This window comes from Nicotiana tabacum, chromosome 11 (assembly GCF_000715075.1).
Source record: "Nicotiana tabacum cultivar K326 chromosome 11, ASM71507v2, whole genome shotgun sequence".
NCBI lineage: Eukaryota > Viridiplantae > Streptophyta > Magnoliopsida > Solanales > Solanaceae > Nicotiana > Nicotiana tabacum.
In genome coordinates this window covers 180576407-180595476 of record NC_134090.1, presented here as the reverse complement: position 1 = coordinate 180595476, position 19070 = coordinate 180576407, and the positions used below count along the sequence as shown (strand labels likewise).

The following is a 19070-nucleotide window of genomic DNA, read 5'->3' as shown; positions in this document are numbered from 1 at the left end:
TTCTAACAATCTCACAAGTGCAGAAAGTACGACCGACGAGGTTACCGAGCAGGGGGAGCAACCTGGTAAGGTTATTGAGCAGGGGGAGCAACTTGATAAAGGTATCGAGGAAGTGGAGCACCCCACTCAGGAAGAAGAACAATCTCAACCTCTAAGGAGATCAGAGAGGCCAAGCCCTTCCACAGAGTATGTCCTCATCAGTGATGAGGGGGAGCCAGAAAGTTTTAAGAAGGTGTTGTCCCATCCAGAAAAGAACCAGTAGATGAAAGCCATGCAAGAAGAGATGGAATCTCTACAGAAAAATGGCACGTACAAGCTGGTTAAACTTCCAAAGGGTAAAAGACCACTCAAATGCAAATGGGTCTTTAAACTCAAGAAAGATGGAAATAGCAAGCTGGTTAGATACAAAGTTCGATTGGTGGTTAAAGGCTTCGAACGGAAGAAAGGTATTGATTTTGATGAAATTTTCTCACTTGTTGTCAAAATGACTTCTATTCGAACAATTTTGAGCTTATCAGCTATCCTAGATCTTGAAGTGGAGCAGTTGGATGTGAAAACTGCATTTATTCATGGAGATTTAGAAGAGGAGATGTATATGGAGCAGCCAGAAGGATTTGAAGTAGCTGGAAAGAAACACATGGTGTGCAAATTGAATAAGAGTCATTATGGATTGAAGCAGGCACCAAGGCAGTAGTACATGAAGTTTGACTCATTCCTGAAAAGTCAAACATACCTAAAGACCTATTCTAATCCATGTGTATACTTCAAAAGATTTTCTGAGAATAACTTTATTATATTGTTGTTGTATGTGGATGACATGTTAGTTGTAGGAAAAGACAAGGGGTTGATCGCAAAGTTGAAGAGAGATTTGTCCAAGTCATTTGATATGAAGGACTTGGGCCCAGCACAACAAATTCTAGGGATGAAGATAGTTCGAGAGAGAACAAGTAGAAAGTTGTGGCTATCTCGGGAGAAGTACATTGAACGTGTACTAGAACGCTTCAACATGAAGAATGCTAAGCCAGTCAGCACATCTCTTGCTAGTCATCTAAAATTGAGCAAAAAGATGTGTTCTACAACAGAGGAGGAGAAAGGAAACATGGCTAGAGTTCCTTATTCTTCAGCAGTCGGAAGCTTGATGTATGTAATGGTATGCATTAGACCTGATATTGCTCACATATTTGGTGTTGTCAGCAGGTTTCTTGAAAATCCTGGAAATGAACATTGGGAAGAAGTCAAGTGGATACTCAGGTACCTAAGAGGTACCACAAGAGATTGTCTATGCTTTGGAGTATCGCATCCAATCTTGAAGGTCTATACTGATGTTGATATGGCAGGTGACATTGATAACAGAAAATCCACTACTGGATATTTGTTTACATTTTCAGGGGGAGCTATATCATGGCAGTCGAGGTTGCAGAAGTGTGTCGCACTCTCTACAACTGAAGCGGAGTATATTGCCACTACTGAAGCTGGCAAAGAGATGGTATGGCTCAAACGGTTCCTTCAAGAGCTTGGATTGCACCAGAAGGAGTATGTCATCTATTGTGACAGTCAAAGTGCAATATACCTGAGCAAAAACATCATGTATCATGCAAGGACGAAACATATCGACATGAGATATCATTGGATTCAAGAAAGGATAAAGGATGGGTCTATGCAGGTAAAGAAGATCCATACAAGTGGGAATCATTCGGATATGATGACCAAAGTGGTACCAAGAGATAAGTTTGAGCTATGCAAAGAACTTGTTGGCATACACTCAAACTAGAACATCCGATGTTACCTCCTTCAGGTGAATGGGTCTGGAGGGGGAGATTGTGGGGTCCATCCCCATTAAATAATATATAAAGAAAAAAAAAGGAAAGCAATAATGATACCAAATCTGATTTTGGTTGAGTGAAATCTATAAGATTTCAAAAGTCAAGATGCAGAAGAGAAAAATGTCAAAAACAGTAGGCGTGAGAGAGTAAGGTTCCGCCTATAAAAGGAGAGTTTCGGTTCTCATTTTATACACCAATAAAGAGAGAAAGAAAGAGTGAGGTTTCACAGACAGGGTATAAGAAAATAGTCTGTGAGAAAAATAGAGATTGAGTGATATTGTAGTGAGGTGAGAATATCAAAAGAGGGTTATTTCTTTTGAGTGTTATAGTGATCTTTGGAGTATTTTACTCAGACCTATAAAGTGTAAAATTCATTACTATAGTGATATCAGTTGCTCCTCTCGGGGCCGTGGTTTTTTTCCTTATTAAAAGGATCTTTCCACGTAAAAATCTTGGTATCGATTTTACTCTTTTATTCTTGTTAATTACCGTATCTAAATGCTACATTATTATTCCGCTTTTATTACCGTGAATATTATTTCTGTGGGGTTTTATTCCTTATACATCCGCCATTAAACAAATCCAAAAACAATAAATCTCCACTATTACACCACCACATAACCACTAACACTTCCTTAAATTTCCCTTATCGACCCCAAATCTGAAAAACTAAAAAGAACCCATCTAAAACCTTCGTCTGGTTTTGTTTATTCTGCTCATTTTGGCATTTCTCGATGTGTTTCTGCTTCCCCATACGGCCGTGAATTTTGCCTGTTTTAACATCTAACTTGAGAAAGCTACCGTGAAAGGTGCAACATTCGTTAATTGTATAAAGAGAAAACTGCAACTTCCATGGTGTCCAGCATCCATGGTGTTGGTCTAAATAGGTTTTATGACTTTTTTTTATTATTTTATGGTGGTTTAAGGTGTGATTCGGAAAAGTAGGGTCTTTTTCTTATTTTTTTTAATTAAAAATAATAACTATTTCTTGATATAGACTATAACTTATTTAAGAAATACACGTGTCATTTAATAATTTGTCAGATTGACATGTCATTAGGGAGTGTAACTCACATACGAGGCATGTTGAACTCGAGTGTTCACTCTTACTGGTCATATGACAAATTAAGGTGTTCAAATGATCGTTGGGGACAACTTAGGGCGCTTTATGTATTTCGCCGACAAGTTATGTGGGAGTTAGTAGTCGTCATCTAATTCATGCTCTACATGTTGTCAAATCATACATTAATACTTTCTACTTAAATATAGAATTATATATCTTAATCCAAAATGTCCACGTATCAACTGCATAAAAGGGCAGCATGTTAGCATAAAATATCTCGCATTCATGTAGAGTTCGAAATTGAGGGTGTTACAAACAAAATAATTATTAATGAATTAAGTAGCATTATATATAAATTATATATTGATCATATATAATACATATATTATACGTATATTATAAGCCGTCGGCTATTTTGGTTTAAATGGTTGGGTGAGGAATTATTTAGGTTATTTTTCCATAAATTCTATATAAAAAGGATTGAATGAGAATGTAAGATAAAGCTATCCATCTGCAATTCAATTCTATTTCTATTTCAATAAGGGGAAAAAACAATAATTCCCGACCAGATATAGCCTTCTCAGTAAGCTTATTGGCAAGATTTAGTACTTCGCCAACACAAAGACACTGGAATGGTATTAAACATATATTCAGATACCTCCAAGGGACCATTGATATGGGTTTATTTTATATTCAAATGAATCCAAGCCATCATTGATTGGTTATGCAGATGCAGGATATTTGTCTGATCCACACAAAGGTCGATCTCAGATAGGCTATTTATTTACAAGTGGAGGTACAGCCATATCATGGCGTTCGACAAAACAAACTATGGTTGCTACTTTTTCAAATCATGCAGAGATAATAGCCATTCACGAAGCAAGTCGAGAATGTGTTTGGTTAAGATCTATAACTCAACACATTCAGCAAACATGTGGTCTTTCTTCGAAAGAGAATATTCCAACAATATTGTATGAAGACAATGTTGCATGTATAGCTCAATTGAAAGGAGGATATATCAAAAGAGATAGAACAAAACACATTTCACCGAAATTCTTTTTCACTCATGATCTTCAGAAGAATGGTGAAATAGATGTACAACAAGTTCGTTCAAGTGATAATTTGGCTGATCTGTTCACTAAGGCATTACCAACCTCAATATTTGAAAAGCTGATATATAAGATTGGAATGTGTCGTCTTCGAGACATTAAGTGATTTTTCATCAGGGGGAGTAACTACACGCTGCACTCTTTTCCTTAACCAAGGTTTTGTCCCACTGGATTTTCCTGGTAAGGTTTTTAATGAGGCAACAAACAATGCATATTATAAATAACTATGTACATCCCAATATTTTTTTTGTAAGTTTTTAGTGAGGCACATTATCTTACATGGACATCCAAGGGGGAGTGTTATGAATAGTTTGTACATTGGATACTACATTGGATGCCCATGTTGTGAATAACTTAAAGATTAAATTTCCTATTTTATGTCCATCATCTTTACTTTTTATGCCTATAAAAGGCCATGTAATTGCAATGAAAAATTACACCAAAGTGAAAGAAGAAAACACTTCTCCATTCTCTCTATCTCTTCTTGTTTACATTTTACTGCATTGCTTTTATTTTATAACATGTTATCAGCACGAAGCTCTAATTTTATTCTTAACTCCTGCTAAGTTGAGCCATATTTTATTAAGGTATGTATCATTATAATTATTTTATTTATGGCAGTACATATCATATGCTCATTGTTTGCAGATTACGGCAGCATATTAACACAAAATATCTCGCATCCATGCAGGGTTCGGAATTAAGGGTGTAAAAAACAAAATAATTATCAATAAATTATGTAGCATTATATATAAATTATATATTGATTATATATAATACATATATTATACGTATATTATAAGCCGTCAGCTATTTTGGTTTAAATGGTTGGGTGAGGAATTATTTAGGTTATTTTTCCATAAATTCTATATAAAAAGGATTGAATGAGAATGTAAGATAAAGCTATCCATCTGCAATTCAATTCTATTTCTATTTCAATAAGGGGAAAAAACAAAACTCTTTGTCCCAAACTCCCAGCATTGAAGGTATTACAGACAGGATAATTATCTTGTTTTTTTTTTCAATTTTTTTTTTTTTTGTGAGCGTTTGATTGAGTTATAAAAATAATTATCTTTAGATTTACAAAAGAAAATATTATATTTAGCCGAGAGTCTATCGGAAACAGCCTCCCTACCTTTTAAGGTTTGCGTACACATTATTCTTCCCAAATCCCACATATGGGATTCCACTGGGTTGTTGTTGTTATTGTTGTTGTATTTATGTGTCAGACAAATTATTGTTTAGAATTTTTTTTTTTTTAAAAAAGGAATTCTTTTGAAAAATAATTTTGTATACAAAACCATATCCAATGGCTTGTACCTTATCCTTTGAAACGACATTTTATCACTGCCACATGCTTATCTTTGCAACTTTATCAGCTTTTTCTTTCCTAAATATTTAGAAGTGTCCCAACAATCTGTATGGGCAAAAGCTCAAAAGATATACTATATAATTCTTCCCCTAAATCTAGCCAAAAGTACATTACCATTTGGTTTACTAATAAATATTACTCTCTTAGGTTATTTTAGTTGTCGTGATTATTAAAAATAATTGATCCAAAATATTCTCACTGTCTCAAATTATTTGTCATGATTTCTAAATATAGTTGTGTCAAATTATTTGTCATTTTATAAGTTCAAGATTAAATTAATTTTTTTTTTCTATTTTACTCTTAATATTGATTATTCTTGAAAACTACAAATCCCTCAATTTTGAGTAAAAATTAAATGAAGAGAGATTATATCTTAAGACATAACTAAGGGTAAAACAATCAAAAAAATCTATTTAATATATTCTTAAGAAGCATGTAAAAGAAAAATACGATAGATAATTTGGGACAGAGCGAGTAGTAGACATTTGAAAAAATCAAGATAAAACTATTTTTTTTTACCTTTACCCTTACTCTAATAAATGCGGAGAGAAATTAATATAGTGGGCGGAAGAGTAGTATTAAATTGGGATAAAACAATAAATCAGGGTAGTTTGCTCAAATTTTTAGTTTAATTAATGATTCTTAAGAGACGTAAAAAAGACAAACATGACAAGTAAAATAGATCGCAAGAAATATTTATATCATCGCCCAATAAAACTTGGACTTACCTAACCTTATCTTTCATAACCAAGGCCCGCACGTGGTGCTCTTCTTTAGGTACCGTCTATCCTTCTATACTTAAATATCATGTTTTTATTTGTAGCCAAGGCCCGCACGTGGTGCTCTTCTTTAGGTACCGTCTATCCTTCTATACTTAAATATCATGTTTTTATTTGTAGCAGTGTTTAAATTTGTATTATGCGCCTAACCTACACATCACACGTCACATGTTTACCACTAAACCAAATTATGTGTTTTTACCACTAGACTAAACTACTAGGGCGCAAGTGGTGCTCACTGCTCTTAAATGACATTAAAAAAAGAAAAAATATACTGTAGACACTATGTAAAAATAATAGCCGAAAAATATATAAAATTTGTATATTTTTTTTGTATATATATATATATATATATATATATATATATGTATATTTTTATATAAAAGCTTATACAAAATTTATACACTTTTTCGGCGATCAAATACTCCCTCCGGTCCAAAATAAGTATTATTTGGCCTTTTTTATGGTCCAAAATAAGTGATTTTTCCAGATTTCAAGAATGAATTAATTATTTTTTTCCTACATTGCCCTTGGAGTAAATAGTGTTGGAGTATGTGTTAGGAGTATTTATGTAAAGATATAGTAAAGGTTAATATGGTCAATTTTATTACTAATTAATGTTAAAAGGTGAATTTCTTAATCTGTGTGAAAATAGCCAAAAAAATCACTTATTGTGGACCGAAGAGAGTAATACTTTTGAAATACTTGGTGGGCGTTTGCACATAAGAATTGTAAAATTCCAAAATAGGGGGAAAAAAAATTCAAGTAAAAAGATCACAAGAAAAGTTTGAAAAAGGTACATATATAGAAACATGAGATATATAGAGCCCGTTTGGATTGGCTTAAAAAAGTAGCTTTTAAGCACAAGTGCTTAAAGCACTTTTTAAGTGTTGGAGCTGGTTTTATAAATAAGCAGTTATGCGTTTGGATAAAAGTGCTGGAGCTGAAAAAAACTGTTGGAAATGTTTGGTAAACAAGTGCTGCTAAGCACTTTTTCTATTAAAATGACTGAAATATCCTTAAAGCTGTTAACACTATAAAGAAGCTTATTACTATAATATTTATTTCAAACTTATTAATATAAATACGAAATAATTAATATTTGAACTGATCACCTAAGATAATTTTTATAAATATAATTTGTTGAACTCTTATTTTTCACTTCTTTCAACCATGTAAATTTTTTATTTATTCTTGAAATTCCAAGCTTACTGGGAAAACATATGAAATGACTATCACATTTTATTATTCTATTCCTTATTTGAACTATGTAAAAATTCCTAATATTTAGGAAATCAAAATAAAATAAACTTGTACTTTTTAAAATTATTTGAAAATTGTACGTATAGTTAATTAGAAATTACAATGCAACTAGAATTGTTGGTCGCACACGAGTTTAAATTCTTAGGAAAAAAAAAATCAAACACAAGTACAATACTACAATCTATGTAAGAGATATTAAAGTTAAGTATGTTTAGCCAGCTTCGTCTGTTATGACTTCGCATGTATATCAGTTTTATTAATTTATACATTTTTTTATAAAGATTTACAGATGATTATTATATAAATAAATGTTTAATCATTTTTATACTAATATTTAGGACTATTTTTCCTTCCTTTTAGGTTTAGGAGTCCTATTTCCTATCTCATGTTTTAATTATTTAGTAAGAAAACTTCATTATCAATGGCGTATTCACCTTTCAAAGCAAAGCTAAACTTCAAAGTAAGTTCACGTTCTGACAAATTTTAAAAGTTTGAGTTGGATATTATAATTATTTCAAAAGTTTGTGAAGGACATTTTTGGAATAATAAATATTATTAGGGACAAGAGGGTAAAATACTTGGTCAAAGATAGTTGGCTTTTAAGCTGGAAAAAAAAAATTGGAATCAGCCAACTTGTGGTTTTTGGTTTTTTTTAGGCCAGTTTTAACTTTTTTTTAAGTTATTTTCTTTTTTGCTAAACACTCCAATATCTAAAAATGGCTTAAAAGCTGATCAAACAGGCTCATATTATTGAAAGGTGGCTAACTAGCTAGGAATGCTTTCACGGTTATAGCCAAACTTGTACTAATTGTGGTCATATCTTAAAAAGTCAAGTACATAATTACAGACAAATACAACCCCCTCAACACATTTCTACCATATTAAAAAGAATTTTTTCCTAACTATACCATATATGAAACCTTATTACCGTAAATGTGCATAGTTTGTTAATTACCCGCCCAGTCCACACTTTAATTACAATTTATATACCATTCGACTATTAGGCATTAAAAGGGCAGAATATTCCCTAAAAATGCGCTAAAATTAAGGAGAGAATCTTGGTATTAATTGATTCTACATTAAATTCAATTTTTAAAAAGGGAAAGGAGATTTCTCATCTGCGTATTTTTCTCCCGAACTACAATTCAAATTCTCGAAAAAAAAAAAAGAACGAACAATTCAAATTTTCGAGTTTCAACAACTCAAAGTTGAAAAAATCTGTTCTTCCATATATTTTCCACCATTGATAGCCATTAAAAAGCTTGAAAGCTTTGAATTCAAATTTGGATTTTCAAAAATTATTATTTGTTTGGATTGGGTGTTGTTGTAAATAATTCGGAATATGTTTAGGAGTTTATATCTCAATTTTGAAGGATTTTGGTGAAGATTAGACTTGGTTTTGACTGAATTTCAGATTGAAACTCGAAGAAGACGTATTTCCAGAAATTGTAGATAAATTGTAGAATTGTAGATAAATTGTAGATTAAGAAGACTAAAACTTCTACAAATCTTCTACAATTATGTCGAAAATGCCAATTATGCTACAATTGAAATGAGAATTGGGATATTAAAATTCAATGTATCTAGTTTGTAGATATCTACAAATTTTCTACAAAAAATCTACAAAGAAACTACAAATCAGTTTACGTATGTATAAAGCAGTATTGTTTTGAAGGGTATCTACAAAATTACTATATTTATAGTACAATTACACTACAATCTATGTTGAAAAAAAATGTTGACTACAAAATTTTCTCTTTATCTACAAAATTTCTACAAATAAACTACAAATCAATTTTTTCAGGATTGATGAAGAACAAAACAGCAGAAGATGCAGAAGATGGGCCACCGGAGTTGCTCTTTATTCATGGTGGCCATACAAGTAAAATTTCTGACTTCTCATGGAACCCATGTGAAGACTGGGTCGTCGCTAGTGTTGCTGAAGACAATATACTACAAATCTGGCAGATGACGGAAAACATCTACCACGATGAAGATAATATACTCAATGGGTCTCATCTCTGTATTTTTTGAGAAGAAGAAGGAATGGAGAAGAGAAAGAAATGGGAGGGGGGAAAACGAATATGGTCAGATCTTCGGAATTAAGGGGAGAGAGAAACGTGAGATATATGAATACCTTTAATTAAGGAGTAAAAACTGCCAATTAATTAGATCCTTAATTAAATATGGTATAAGATTGGTAATTTGGTATACGAGTTTGTAATTAAATCAAACCTTAAACATTGAGGGTAATAATGTTTCATATATGGTATAGATAGGTAAAAATTCCATATTAAAAACGTTTAGGAAATTTCTTTAATCACTTTCTCCTCGTTGAAAACTCTATTTTCCCAACCCACTACTACCATTCCACTTTTATTCACATATTTTTATCACGTTATACTTTGGAGTCATTCATATCCTTATCGTAAGCAAACTGTCTCGTATATGAATTGAACGGATTTCACGTCTAATACTGTTAAAAAAAAAAAGGAAGTCAAATTTACCCATCTACTTTTGATTATACAGTCAGTATTATCAAAGGCGAAAAGTGCAAAATAGCTCTAAGGTCCGTTGGGGCTTTAAGCGCAAAGCGCAAATAAAATATGGGCTTTAATGAAAAAAGACGCAACGGGAGAAAAAGTAAAAAAATGCATGTAGTCCAAGACTAATCACTATAAGCATGAATAACAAATGTATAGACAAAGAAATTGAAAAAAAAATCACGATAAAGTGAAACATCAATTGTTTAAGGTTGTCTTTTCAGCATTAAACTCATTGGCAAGGAAAAATATGCCATAGAGCTTTGATGCGACACTAAAGCGCCTACAAAGCGAGGCGAAGTGCTCAACGTGTTTTCAGCCTCGCTTCAGGGCTTAAGCGCACCTTTGATAACACTAACTACAGTCAAACATCTCTATAATAGCCTTGTTTGTTCTGAAATTTTTTTGCTGTTATAGTGAAGTGTTGTTATAAATGACATATTATAACATAATATAATATTCAGTTCCGAGAAAAACTCCTTTTTATAATAAATGGCTATTATATAAGGATGCTATTATAGAGAAGCTGACTGTAGTTTAAATTATCCTCCGTGAAACTTTCGGTTGGAATGCCGTTAAGGTCAACAGAAAATAGTAGAAATGACACCAAGTAGCCACTCTAAAGAGTGGCTATTATTTTAGTTTTTCAGTTCAAATTTTCAGGTCAAAAATGTCCTGAATTGTCCTGAAGTTAGGATTTCTAATATCTAAACAGTATCCCTGAGAACAGCTATCTCTGCACTTGCCCCGAGAAAATACCAAACAATTTGTTAATGACAAAAGGATAAAATTAAGATATTTCATATAGTAGAGGGGTATAACAATACAAAAATTCTAGCCTAATGCAACTGGTAGTTAATCTTGCAAATTGATTCATCTTGCTTTCTTATGAATAAAATGTAATATACTATAAACAAATACAGAAGAAAAAATTGCTGATACTTTGTTTATAGCTAGTTATTCTCTATTCCTGAACTGAATTGTTGTATACTAAAACCTTTGCAGAAATAAAGAAATGGATTCTCAACTACATTTTATGCCTAGAGTCTATGTCAAACATAATGCTTTTATTATCTTACTGGTGATGGCCTTAGCGCGTTTGATTCGCCAGAAAATGCAGCCATTAACTTTTCCTTCGTCAGTTGTTCGGATCCACTAGACTCCACCACAAATGTATGATATACTGTATCATTCCCAGCGGCAAGTTTTGACTCGACAACATTGACCCGTGCCTCTTTGAACGCTTCGATGACTCTTGATACAGGATGAGTTTCCAGCGCGCATCTAACCCTTACAACGACTTCATCATTGGCAGCTTCAATGTTGATATCAGGTACTCGGTTTTGAGTCTCTGAATTTGGGCAATCTGAAGCTGATGCATTTGCATCCCTAGACGTGCTTCCTAATCTTTCCCTCTCGGATTCCATGTCCCTGAGCTTCTTCTGCAGCTCTGTGATGTGAGCAATGGCATCTCCTAAGAGGGAAGCTTTGTCCATTTTGGAAATATTTGGAACGACAGCTCGTAACGCATAGAACCGCTGGTTCAGCTTTTCTCTCCGCTGTCTCTCCGCCTCTACATGATTGAGTGGCTCTTCCCTTCCATTGGCTGGTTTTCGTCCACGCTTTCGAGGCCTCTTGTCGTCAGCTGGCCCGGTATGATCTTCCTTACATGAAGCTTCAACATCTGAATGCTCGGATTCAACAGTTTGCGCTGGAGAAATAACGGGTCTTGAGTTAGTGAAATCTATTTGCATACTAGCACTCTTTTGATGTTGGAAGTTGTTTATATGGAACTCTTCCCTTGTGCCATTGACAAAATCTCGTATGTTGTTTGCTGGGATTTGAGGCCTATAGGGATCCATAGAATTCACTGGCTTCACATTACTAAATGAAGCCCAAGATGCAGCACGTAGGCCGTTTCGTGCATTCATAAATTGAGCCCTGTTTCCATTTTGGTACATTTCCAACGCCCTGTCCTCCGCTTTCCTAACCGCAAGTTTTTCCCTAAACGGTGTACAACCAGAATTCAAATTCTGCCCAAAAATCTTAGGAATTCCATTTGGCTGCTCACTTACGAAAGAGCTGGAATACGGAGAACCATTTCCATCCTTTTTCTCCGCTACAACTGTTACAGAACCCGCTTGCTTAGCCCTAACAAGAGATAGAAACGACGAGAAGCAAGATTCTATCGACTGCACAAGTTCCAAACTTTCTGATATGGCTCTAACCGATCCCAACTCCACGACCCCTACATCAGTAGGGATCAAAACAATTGTTTGCATACCGGCAGACTTCATTAGAAAAGATCTAGAACAATAATCTACTGAAGACTTCATAACATCCGATAACCAAACATGCTTACCCGAACCAAAACACTTCCCTGGACCACCTTCCCCACGAGGGAACGAAAAGTACATCGAAGCAAGAAAGAACATTTCAGTATCAGTAACCTTATCCAATCCAAAAGCATAGTTATCTTCATCTGTTCCACCAAACAACATATGCAACTTCTCAAGTACCCTTTTCCTCATCCTCTGTTGAGCCTCGTTCTCGAGTCGTAAATTAAGAATCCTACTAACTTCAGATCCTTCTCCTTCCCTAGGTTCCCTACAACATCCATCTCCCCATCCTAACACCAATTCCCCCGACTTAGACCGCGAAATCTGCCAAAAAATCGCGTAATTCCAGCTAAAATTAGCCCCATTCGGGCGTTCGACAAGATCTGACAACTTATTTTGCAAATTCTCATCATTTCCCATTGCCATTAAAGAACATTCAGCAGAAACTGAACTTGACATTAAATAATCAAAAGCTTTTGTTCCTAATACAGCTGCAACCATAGCTTTATCCTCATCACCCCATAACATTTTCCCTAAACCCATCTCTATTTTCATTTTCTAACAAATAATAACAAATTATAACAAATACCCAAATGCTAAAGATTGCAACTTTATCTTCCAATATGAGTTAAAACCCAAAAAGATTGAATCTTGATTGAAAAAAAAGACCCCTTTTTCTCCACAACTTGAACCTAGTACCCTTAAACTACAAATAAACCAATCCAAAATACTATCTTATCCTTATAAAAATTTGATCTTTTTCTTGAATATCCAAAATTCAATAGCTCTACATTCAGATCTCAAAATCTTGGAATCCAAAGTTACCATTAACTATAAGAAAATACTCAGAAACAATATATAACTTGGATATAACAATGAATATATGGATAAAAGATTGGTTAAAAAAAGAGATACAAACCAGTATCTGCAGTCAAGAAACACACCAAAGTTTGCAACTTTAGCCAAAATTCAATGAAAATAAATATTTATGTTGCCCCTTTTTGAGAAATACTCCAAAAAAATTATTGCAGAGCAGAGAGGGGAAAAAATAGGGGAGACAAGAAGGGGCATTGGGGGTATGTTTCCTCTAAATCCAAACTGCATGTGTTTGTGTAAACTATGGTTATAGGTTTTAAGGGTTAAGGAAGTTAACCATAGTTGGTTTAAGGGGCGTTTTCTTATTCTCTTTTTTTTTTTTTTTTTGTTGAGAAAATGACAATGATAATTTTTTTCGTATATAGCATACAGAAATGAATATTATATACAAAAATATACAAATTTATACACATTAATATCTTCCAGATGTAAATAGTTTCGGCCGCAGACTAAAAATGATCTTTGCTCCCCTCCTCCTCCCCCCCCCCCCCCGTTTTTGTTTCGTGCATGGGTTCATTACTCCTATTGAAGTTCACCTAATTCATATTCGTATTGTGTAAGGTCCATACAAGAAGAAAAAAAATCAAAAATGTTTGCTGCCAAAAAAGAACATCGAGGATTGATTCCCCTCACTAGCACCCTCTTCAATGAGAGCTCGTCGTACCGGGTTTGTTTAGTGCGATTTATATCTCCCGTGTAATTTACGAGCTATTATGCAGTGAGCAGGTTACCCAGTAAGCATCCGAAGGGTGACGGCTGCGAATTTACCTAGAAATTTTTCAAAAAAAAAAATTATTAATTATTAAAATGGAATTTGTTATAGTAATATTTTTCTTGATTTGTTTGAGAAACAGTCGGCATGGCTTTTGATAGAGTATTTTAAAACAGGATAAAAGGAAATTATTTTTTAAATGAGGAAAAAGCGAAGTTTCACTTTGACACGTTTGTGAGAGGGGAGATGACAAAAACATGTGCAACAACATTTATGGCGTGTGCATTTTTTTGGTTCTTTTTTAGAAACTCTTGAATTTAAATCCTAGCCGCTTTATAGCTTTCTAATTTGGGTTCAGCATCTTCTTCTTTTTTATCTCCCTAAAATATAAGAAAACATTTAATTTACGGTCTAGTTACGCAAAAATTATAAAAGAAATTATTTATAAGATAAATAATTATTTGGTTTGGTAACATTTCCTGCCCTCTTCCTATATATTTACTATTTATAAGATATGTTGTCCTTTCCTCCCTTTATTTGGACCCATTTGACCATAAACAATATTTATTTTTTTTGCTTTTTTTCTAAATTAGTATTTTACCATAAAATTTTTTAATTTTCACTTAAGTTGAATTTCGGAGTTTTTCGAAATTTAAAAATTATAAAAAGCTATTTTTTAAAATTTTCACTTCAAAACACTCACAAAAATTCAAAAACAATTCCAAACTATATTCATGTCCAAACACAATTCTAATTTTCAAATACCATTTTTAATTTGGAATTCTTTTTCACTTTTTTTTGAAATTTCACAATTCTTATGTCCAAACGCCCACTCATTTTTTTTTTCTTTTCATTTTTCCCCTTTTATGTTCCCCTCCACTAAGGTAGCGTTTAGATTAGATAACACTTCATTTTTGTTTCTATTTCGTTCATTTTATGATGACTTGAATTTTTTATGAAAAAATTGTTTTAAGTTTGTTTTTTAAGAAGAATTTATTTCTATTTTTGTAATTAGTTGAACATCCTGCAAAAAAGGGATAAAACAACAACAACAACAACAACCCAGTGTAATCCCACAAGTGGGGTCTGGGGAGAGTAATATGTACGCAGACCTTACCTCTACCCCGAGGGGCAGAGAGGCTGTTTCCAGGAGACCCTCGGCTCAAAGAGGCAACAAGAGACACTATATTAGTACTATCAATAGACTCATAATAAAACAACATAAAGTACCATAAAATCCATAACATAGCATAAATACCATAAAAAACAAAGTAACAGCAATATAAGAGATATAGGAAATACGAGAAAGATGTAAGGTATTAATACACAGGAGATAAAGCTCATCATCAGTAGTTGATCAATAGCATCCTAAGACTACTTCCTAACTGGCTAGTCTCACTCTAGTGCGCTGTAACAAAGACATCACAATTTCCCTAACCTACCACCTTAATGCTCGATCTCCACAATTCCCTGTTTAGGGCCATGTCCTCAGTAACCCTAAGTCGCGTCATATCCTGCCTGATCACCTCTCCCCAATACTTCTTAGGTCTCCCCCTACCTCTCCTCGTACCCACCACCGCCAGTCGTTCACACCTTCTCACCGGTGCATCAGTGTTCCTCCTCTGAATGTGCCCGAACCATCTGAGCCTTGCTTCCCGCATCTTGTCCTCCATGGGGGCCACACCCACCTTCTCTCGAATATCTTCATTTCTAATCTTATCCTTCCTTGTATGCCCGCACATCCACCTCAACATCCTCATCTCTGCAACTTTCATCCTCTGGATGTGTGAGATCTTCACCGGCCAACACTCGGTCCCATACAACATAGCAGGCCTAACCACTGCCCTATAAAATTTACCTTTCAGTAACAGTGGCACTTTCTTGTCACACAGGACTCCCGTCGCTAACCTCCATTTCATCCACCCCACCCCTATACGGTGTGTGACATCCTCGTCGATCTCCCCGGACCCCTGAATAAACGACCCCAGGTACTTGAAATTCCTAGGAAACAAAAAGATGAGATTAGTCTATAGATTTGGAGTGTATATGGGGATTAAGGGACATTGTATTAAAGCTTTAACTACATATCATGGGCCTAAATTATGTATAATCTAAATTAAAGCATCTAAAGTTGGCCAAAGGATTCCTAAACTAAGTGGTTAATCAAAATGTGGGACTCCTTAATCAATTTTTAATAATCTAAACTTTTCCTTCATGTGATATTATTGATCCAAGTTAGCTTATCGGCCAGGGTAGTTCAAGACATGGTATCACTTTTCTTCAGTATTTATATCAAATTAATGAATATAAAATGTGTTGTGCATAAAATTTTTTTTTGTAAAAATAGCATAGGCTAGCCAGTTTTCGGACTGGTCATTGAAAAATAACAAACATTTGTAAAGTCATTGAAAAATAGCTACTATTTTGCTGCAAACACGGAAAGTTCCAGTATAATATACTAGAGATTTGTGCACCTGTATATGAACTTCCAGCATATTATGATGGAACTCCAACACGCGGAAAGTTCCAGCATAATATACTGGAGATTGGAGCACCTGTGTATGAACTTTCAGCATATTATGCTGGACCAGTATATTATACTGGAACTCCAGTATGTTATGCTAGAATATTTTTCGGATTTTGAACAGTGTTTTCGTTCAGATTTATCCTTACATGAAAAGTGACTAAATTTCGATTACTTTTGAAACTGTGGCTATTTTTCAATGACCACTTGTAAATCTGACTATTTTTTAATTTCTCCCAAGTTTTTTATTACTAAATCATGAATATAAGTGATATGTATATATTCTCATTTTTATTATTGAAATTCTGAGGTCAAAGAAGTATTGGGGCGAGGTGATCAAGCAAGACATGGTGCAGCACTAAATTTTTGAGGATATAGCTCTTGATAGGAAGGTGAGGAGGTCGAACATTAAGGTTGTAGGTTAGGGGGTAGTCGAGCATTTTTCCTCTTTGTACCGGCTATTCAGCTAGTATTTTGTCTAGGACTGCCAATGGTTTATGTTGTGTTTCACTTTTTTCCAACTATTTGTGTTAATCCTTCCATTTATTGATTGTCTCGCACGTTGCTGATATTATTTTTCTAATTTCCGCTGTTATTACGGATCTTTTGTCTCTGAGTTAAGAGTCTCCCCAAAACAGCCTCTCTATCCCTCCGAAGTAGGGGTGAGGTCTGCGTACATTCTACCTTTTTTAGATCCCACTGATGAAATTCTACTAGGTCGTTGTTGTTTGAGGTCAAATGTTAAATTTATCTTAACTAAACGCCAAATGTGTATAAGTATTTTTCGTATAAATAAAATTCCTCAAATTATACTCTATGTGGAGATAGCTCGGTAGTTAAAACGTCAACATCGAAATCGCATATCACGAGTTTAAACAGGTCACGGCTTGTCAATTGAATGCATACTTTACTCGTAAAAATAGAATTAAGTAAACCATGTGATGCAAAGTTAATATTTATTCGAGTGCTTACATCAAATCTAATAATATAATTTTAAAAATTAAATTTAAAATGAAAATATATATCGCTTAATCAAAGTTAATTAATCAAAATTAAGGGATGAATATCCCTGTACAAACATATGTTTTGCATTGATTAATTTGGTATAAATATTCCACGCGAATAAACTACATTTTAACATAACCAGGGTTAAAATAAATATTGACAAAATACTTATTCACACTCAACATTTATAATAGCATATTCAATGTGAATTTCCTTAGCTTGTTCGATAAAATCAAAAGTTTCCAATATGAATTCTTCGCTTTCAACAATAGTAATCCCCTATATGTGTGCGCTAATTAAATAAGTAGGACTAGAGGGAGAGTATCAATTATGAGTTCGGACGAATCGAATAACTATCATTTAAATTTTGTATTCTTATTAAAAAAAATTATTAGATATGTATGAATAATATTCAATTGCGAACCCAGTAACTATGATATCTATGAGTTCAGTATCAATTCAGAACCCATAAACTTTAGATTCTGGCTCCGCCTTTACAAAATTAATATGTTTAAATTAGATACATATTTAAGACTTAAGGCATAAATCATCTTTTTTTTTTACATGCTGTTATTTTGTGTATGAGGAATATATTTCGGATTGAGATTTGGAAATTAAGAAAAAAGGATGGAAAAATTCGAACAATAGTTATGAGTTTAAATATTATATTTGTTAAAATTTTAGTAAATTTTTATATATAAATCTGTACTTTGTGTCGAAATTTATAGATTTAATTGAACCCATAGCCGAAACGCTACGGCCGCCCCTATGCGGAAAGTTATGAGTTTAAATATAATATTTGTTGAGATTTTAGTAAACTTTTATATATAAATCTATACTTTATGTCGAAATTTATAGATTTAATTGAATCCATAGCCGAAAGGCTAGGGCCACCCTTACGTGGAAATAAACATATATTGCTAACTACTATAATTAATTTCAAATAAAAATAAAGAAAAAGGAAAAAGCAATGGAGATATTGAAATCACGTGAAGAATGAGATGGGTGGCAGGTTTAACACATGAGGTGTCACGCACGCGAGCTTGTAGCTCATGCCTCATGCACTATTTTGGTAGTTGTAGTTATATCCCTGATTTTTTTCTTTTTCTTTTTCTTCCAAAAATTAAATTAAAAACTTCACGTACAAAATATAAAAATTTCACATATAATCAGATTAAAAGTTTACCTATAAGAACATCTAATTATCTGCAATAAGTTTAATATTATAATCTAAAAAATAAAATATATAGTCTACTGTAACATGTAAAAGTATATTAATAATATAACAATTTGTTAATATATATTCAGGGGCGGCTCTTTCATAAAACAAGTAAAGCAATTGCTTTAGGCCCCACATTTGTGGGGATCCCATTTTTTGTTACACATAATAGACTATGTATAAATTTTAAAAAAAAAGTTCCGGGAAGTGAAAAAGTTTGATTTCTTTCTTTAACACGTATAGAGAAGAAGGATTTGCAACTGCTATAATTTCTGCCAAGAAAATTGCACTTGAAATGAATATCGAACCCGAATTTTATAAGAAACGTGTGATATATAAGAAGTAACAATTTGATGAGTATGTTAAAAATAAATCTCAAAATCTTTCAAAAAGTACATAGTACACAAAGCTATTTTTTTTACTTTAAAATAGATTTGAACAAT

At 33.4% G+C, this 19070-nt stretch overlaps 1 protein-coding gene across 1 annotated transcript; it reads right to left on the bottom strand.

The window, feature by feature from the left end:
- Nucleotides 1-10830: 10830 nt before the first annotated feature.
- On the bottom strand, nt 10831-13384 carry LOC107760838 (transcription factor MTB2-like). The gene has a single exon (XM_016578947.2). It carries the CDS (start codon nt 12844-12846, stop codon nt 11023-11025), a length of 1824 nt encoding a protein of 607 aa, XP_016434433.1. The 5' UTR covers nt 12847-13384; the 3' UTR covers nt 10831-11022.
- Between the last annotated feature and the right edge of the window lie 5686 nt (nt 13385-19070).

Excerpts from the sequence above, each read along its gene's own strand:
- LOC107760838 (XM_016578947.2), bottom strand. The coding sequence starts at position 12,846 with ATGAAAATAGAGATGGGTTTAGGGAAAATGTTATGGGGTGATGAGGAT.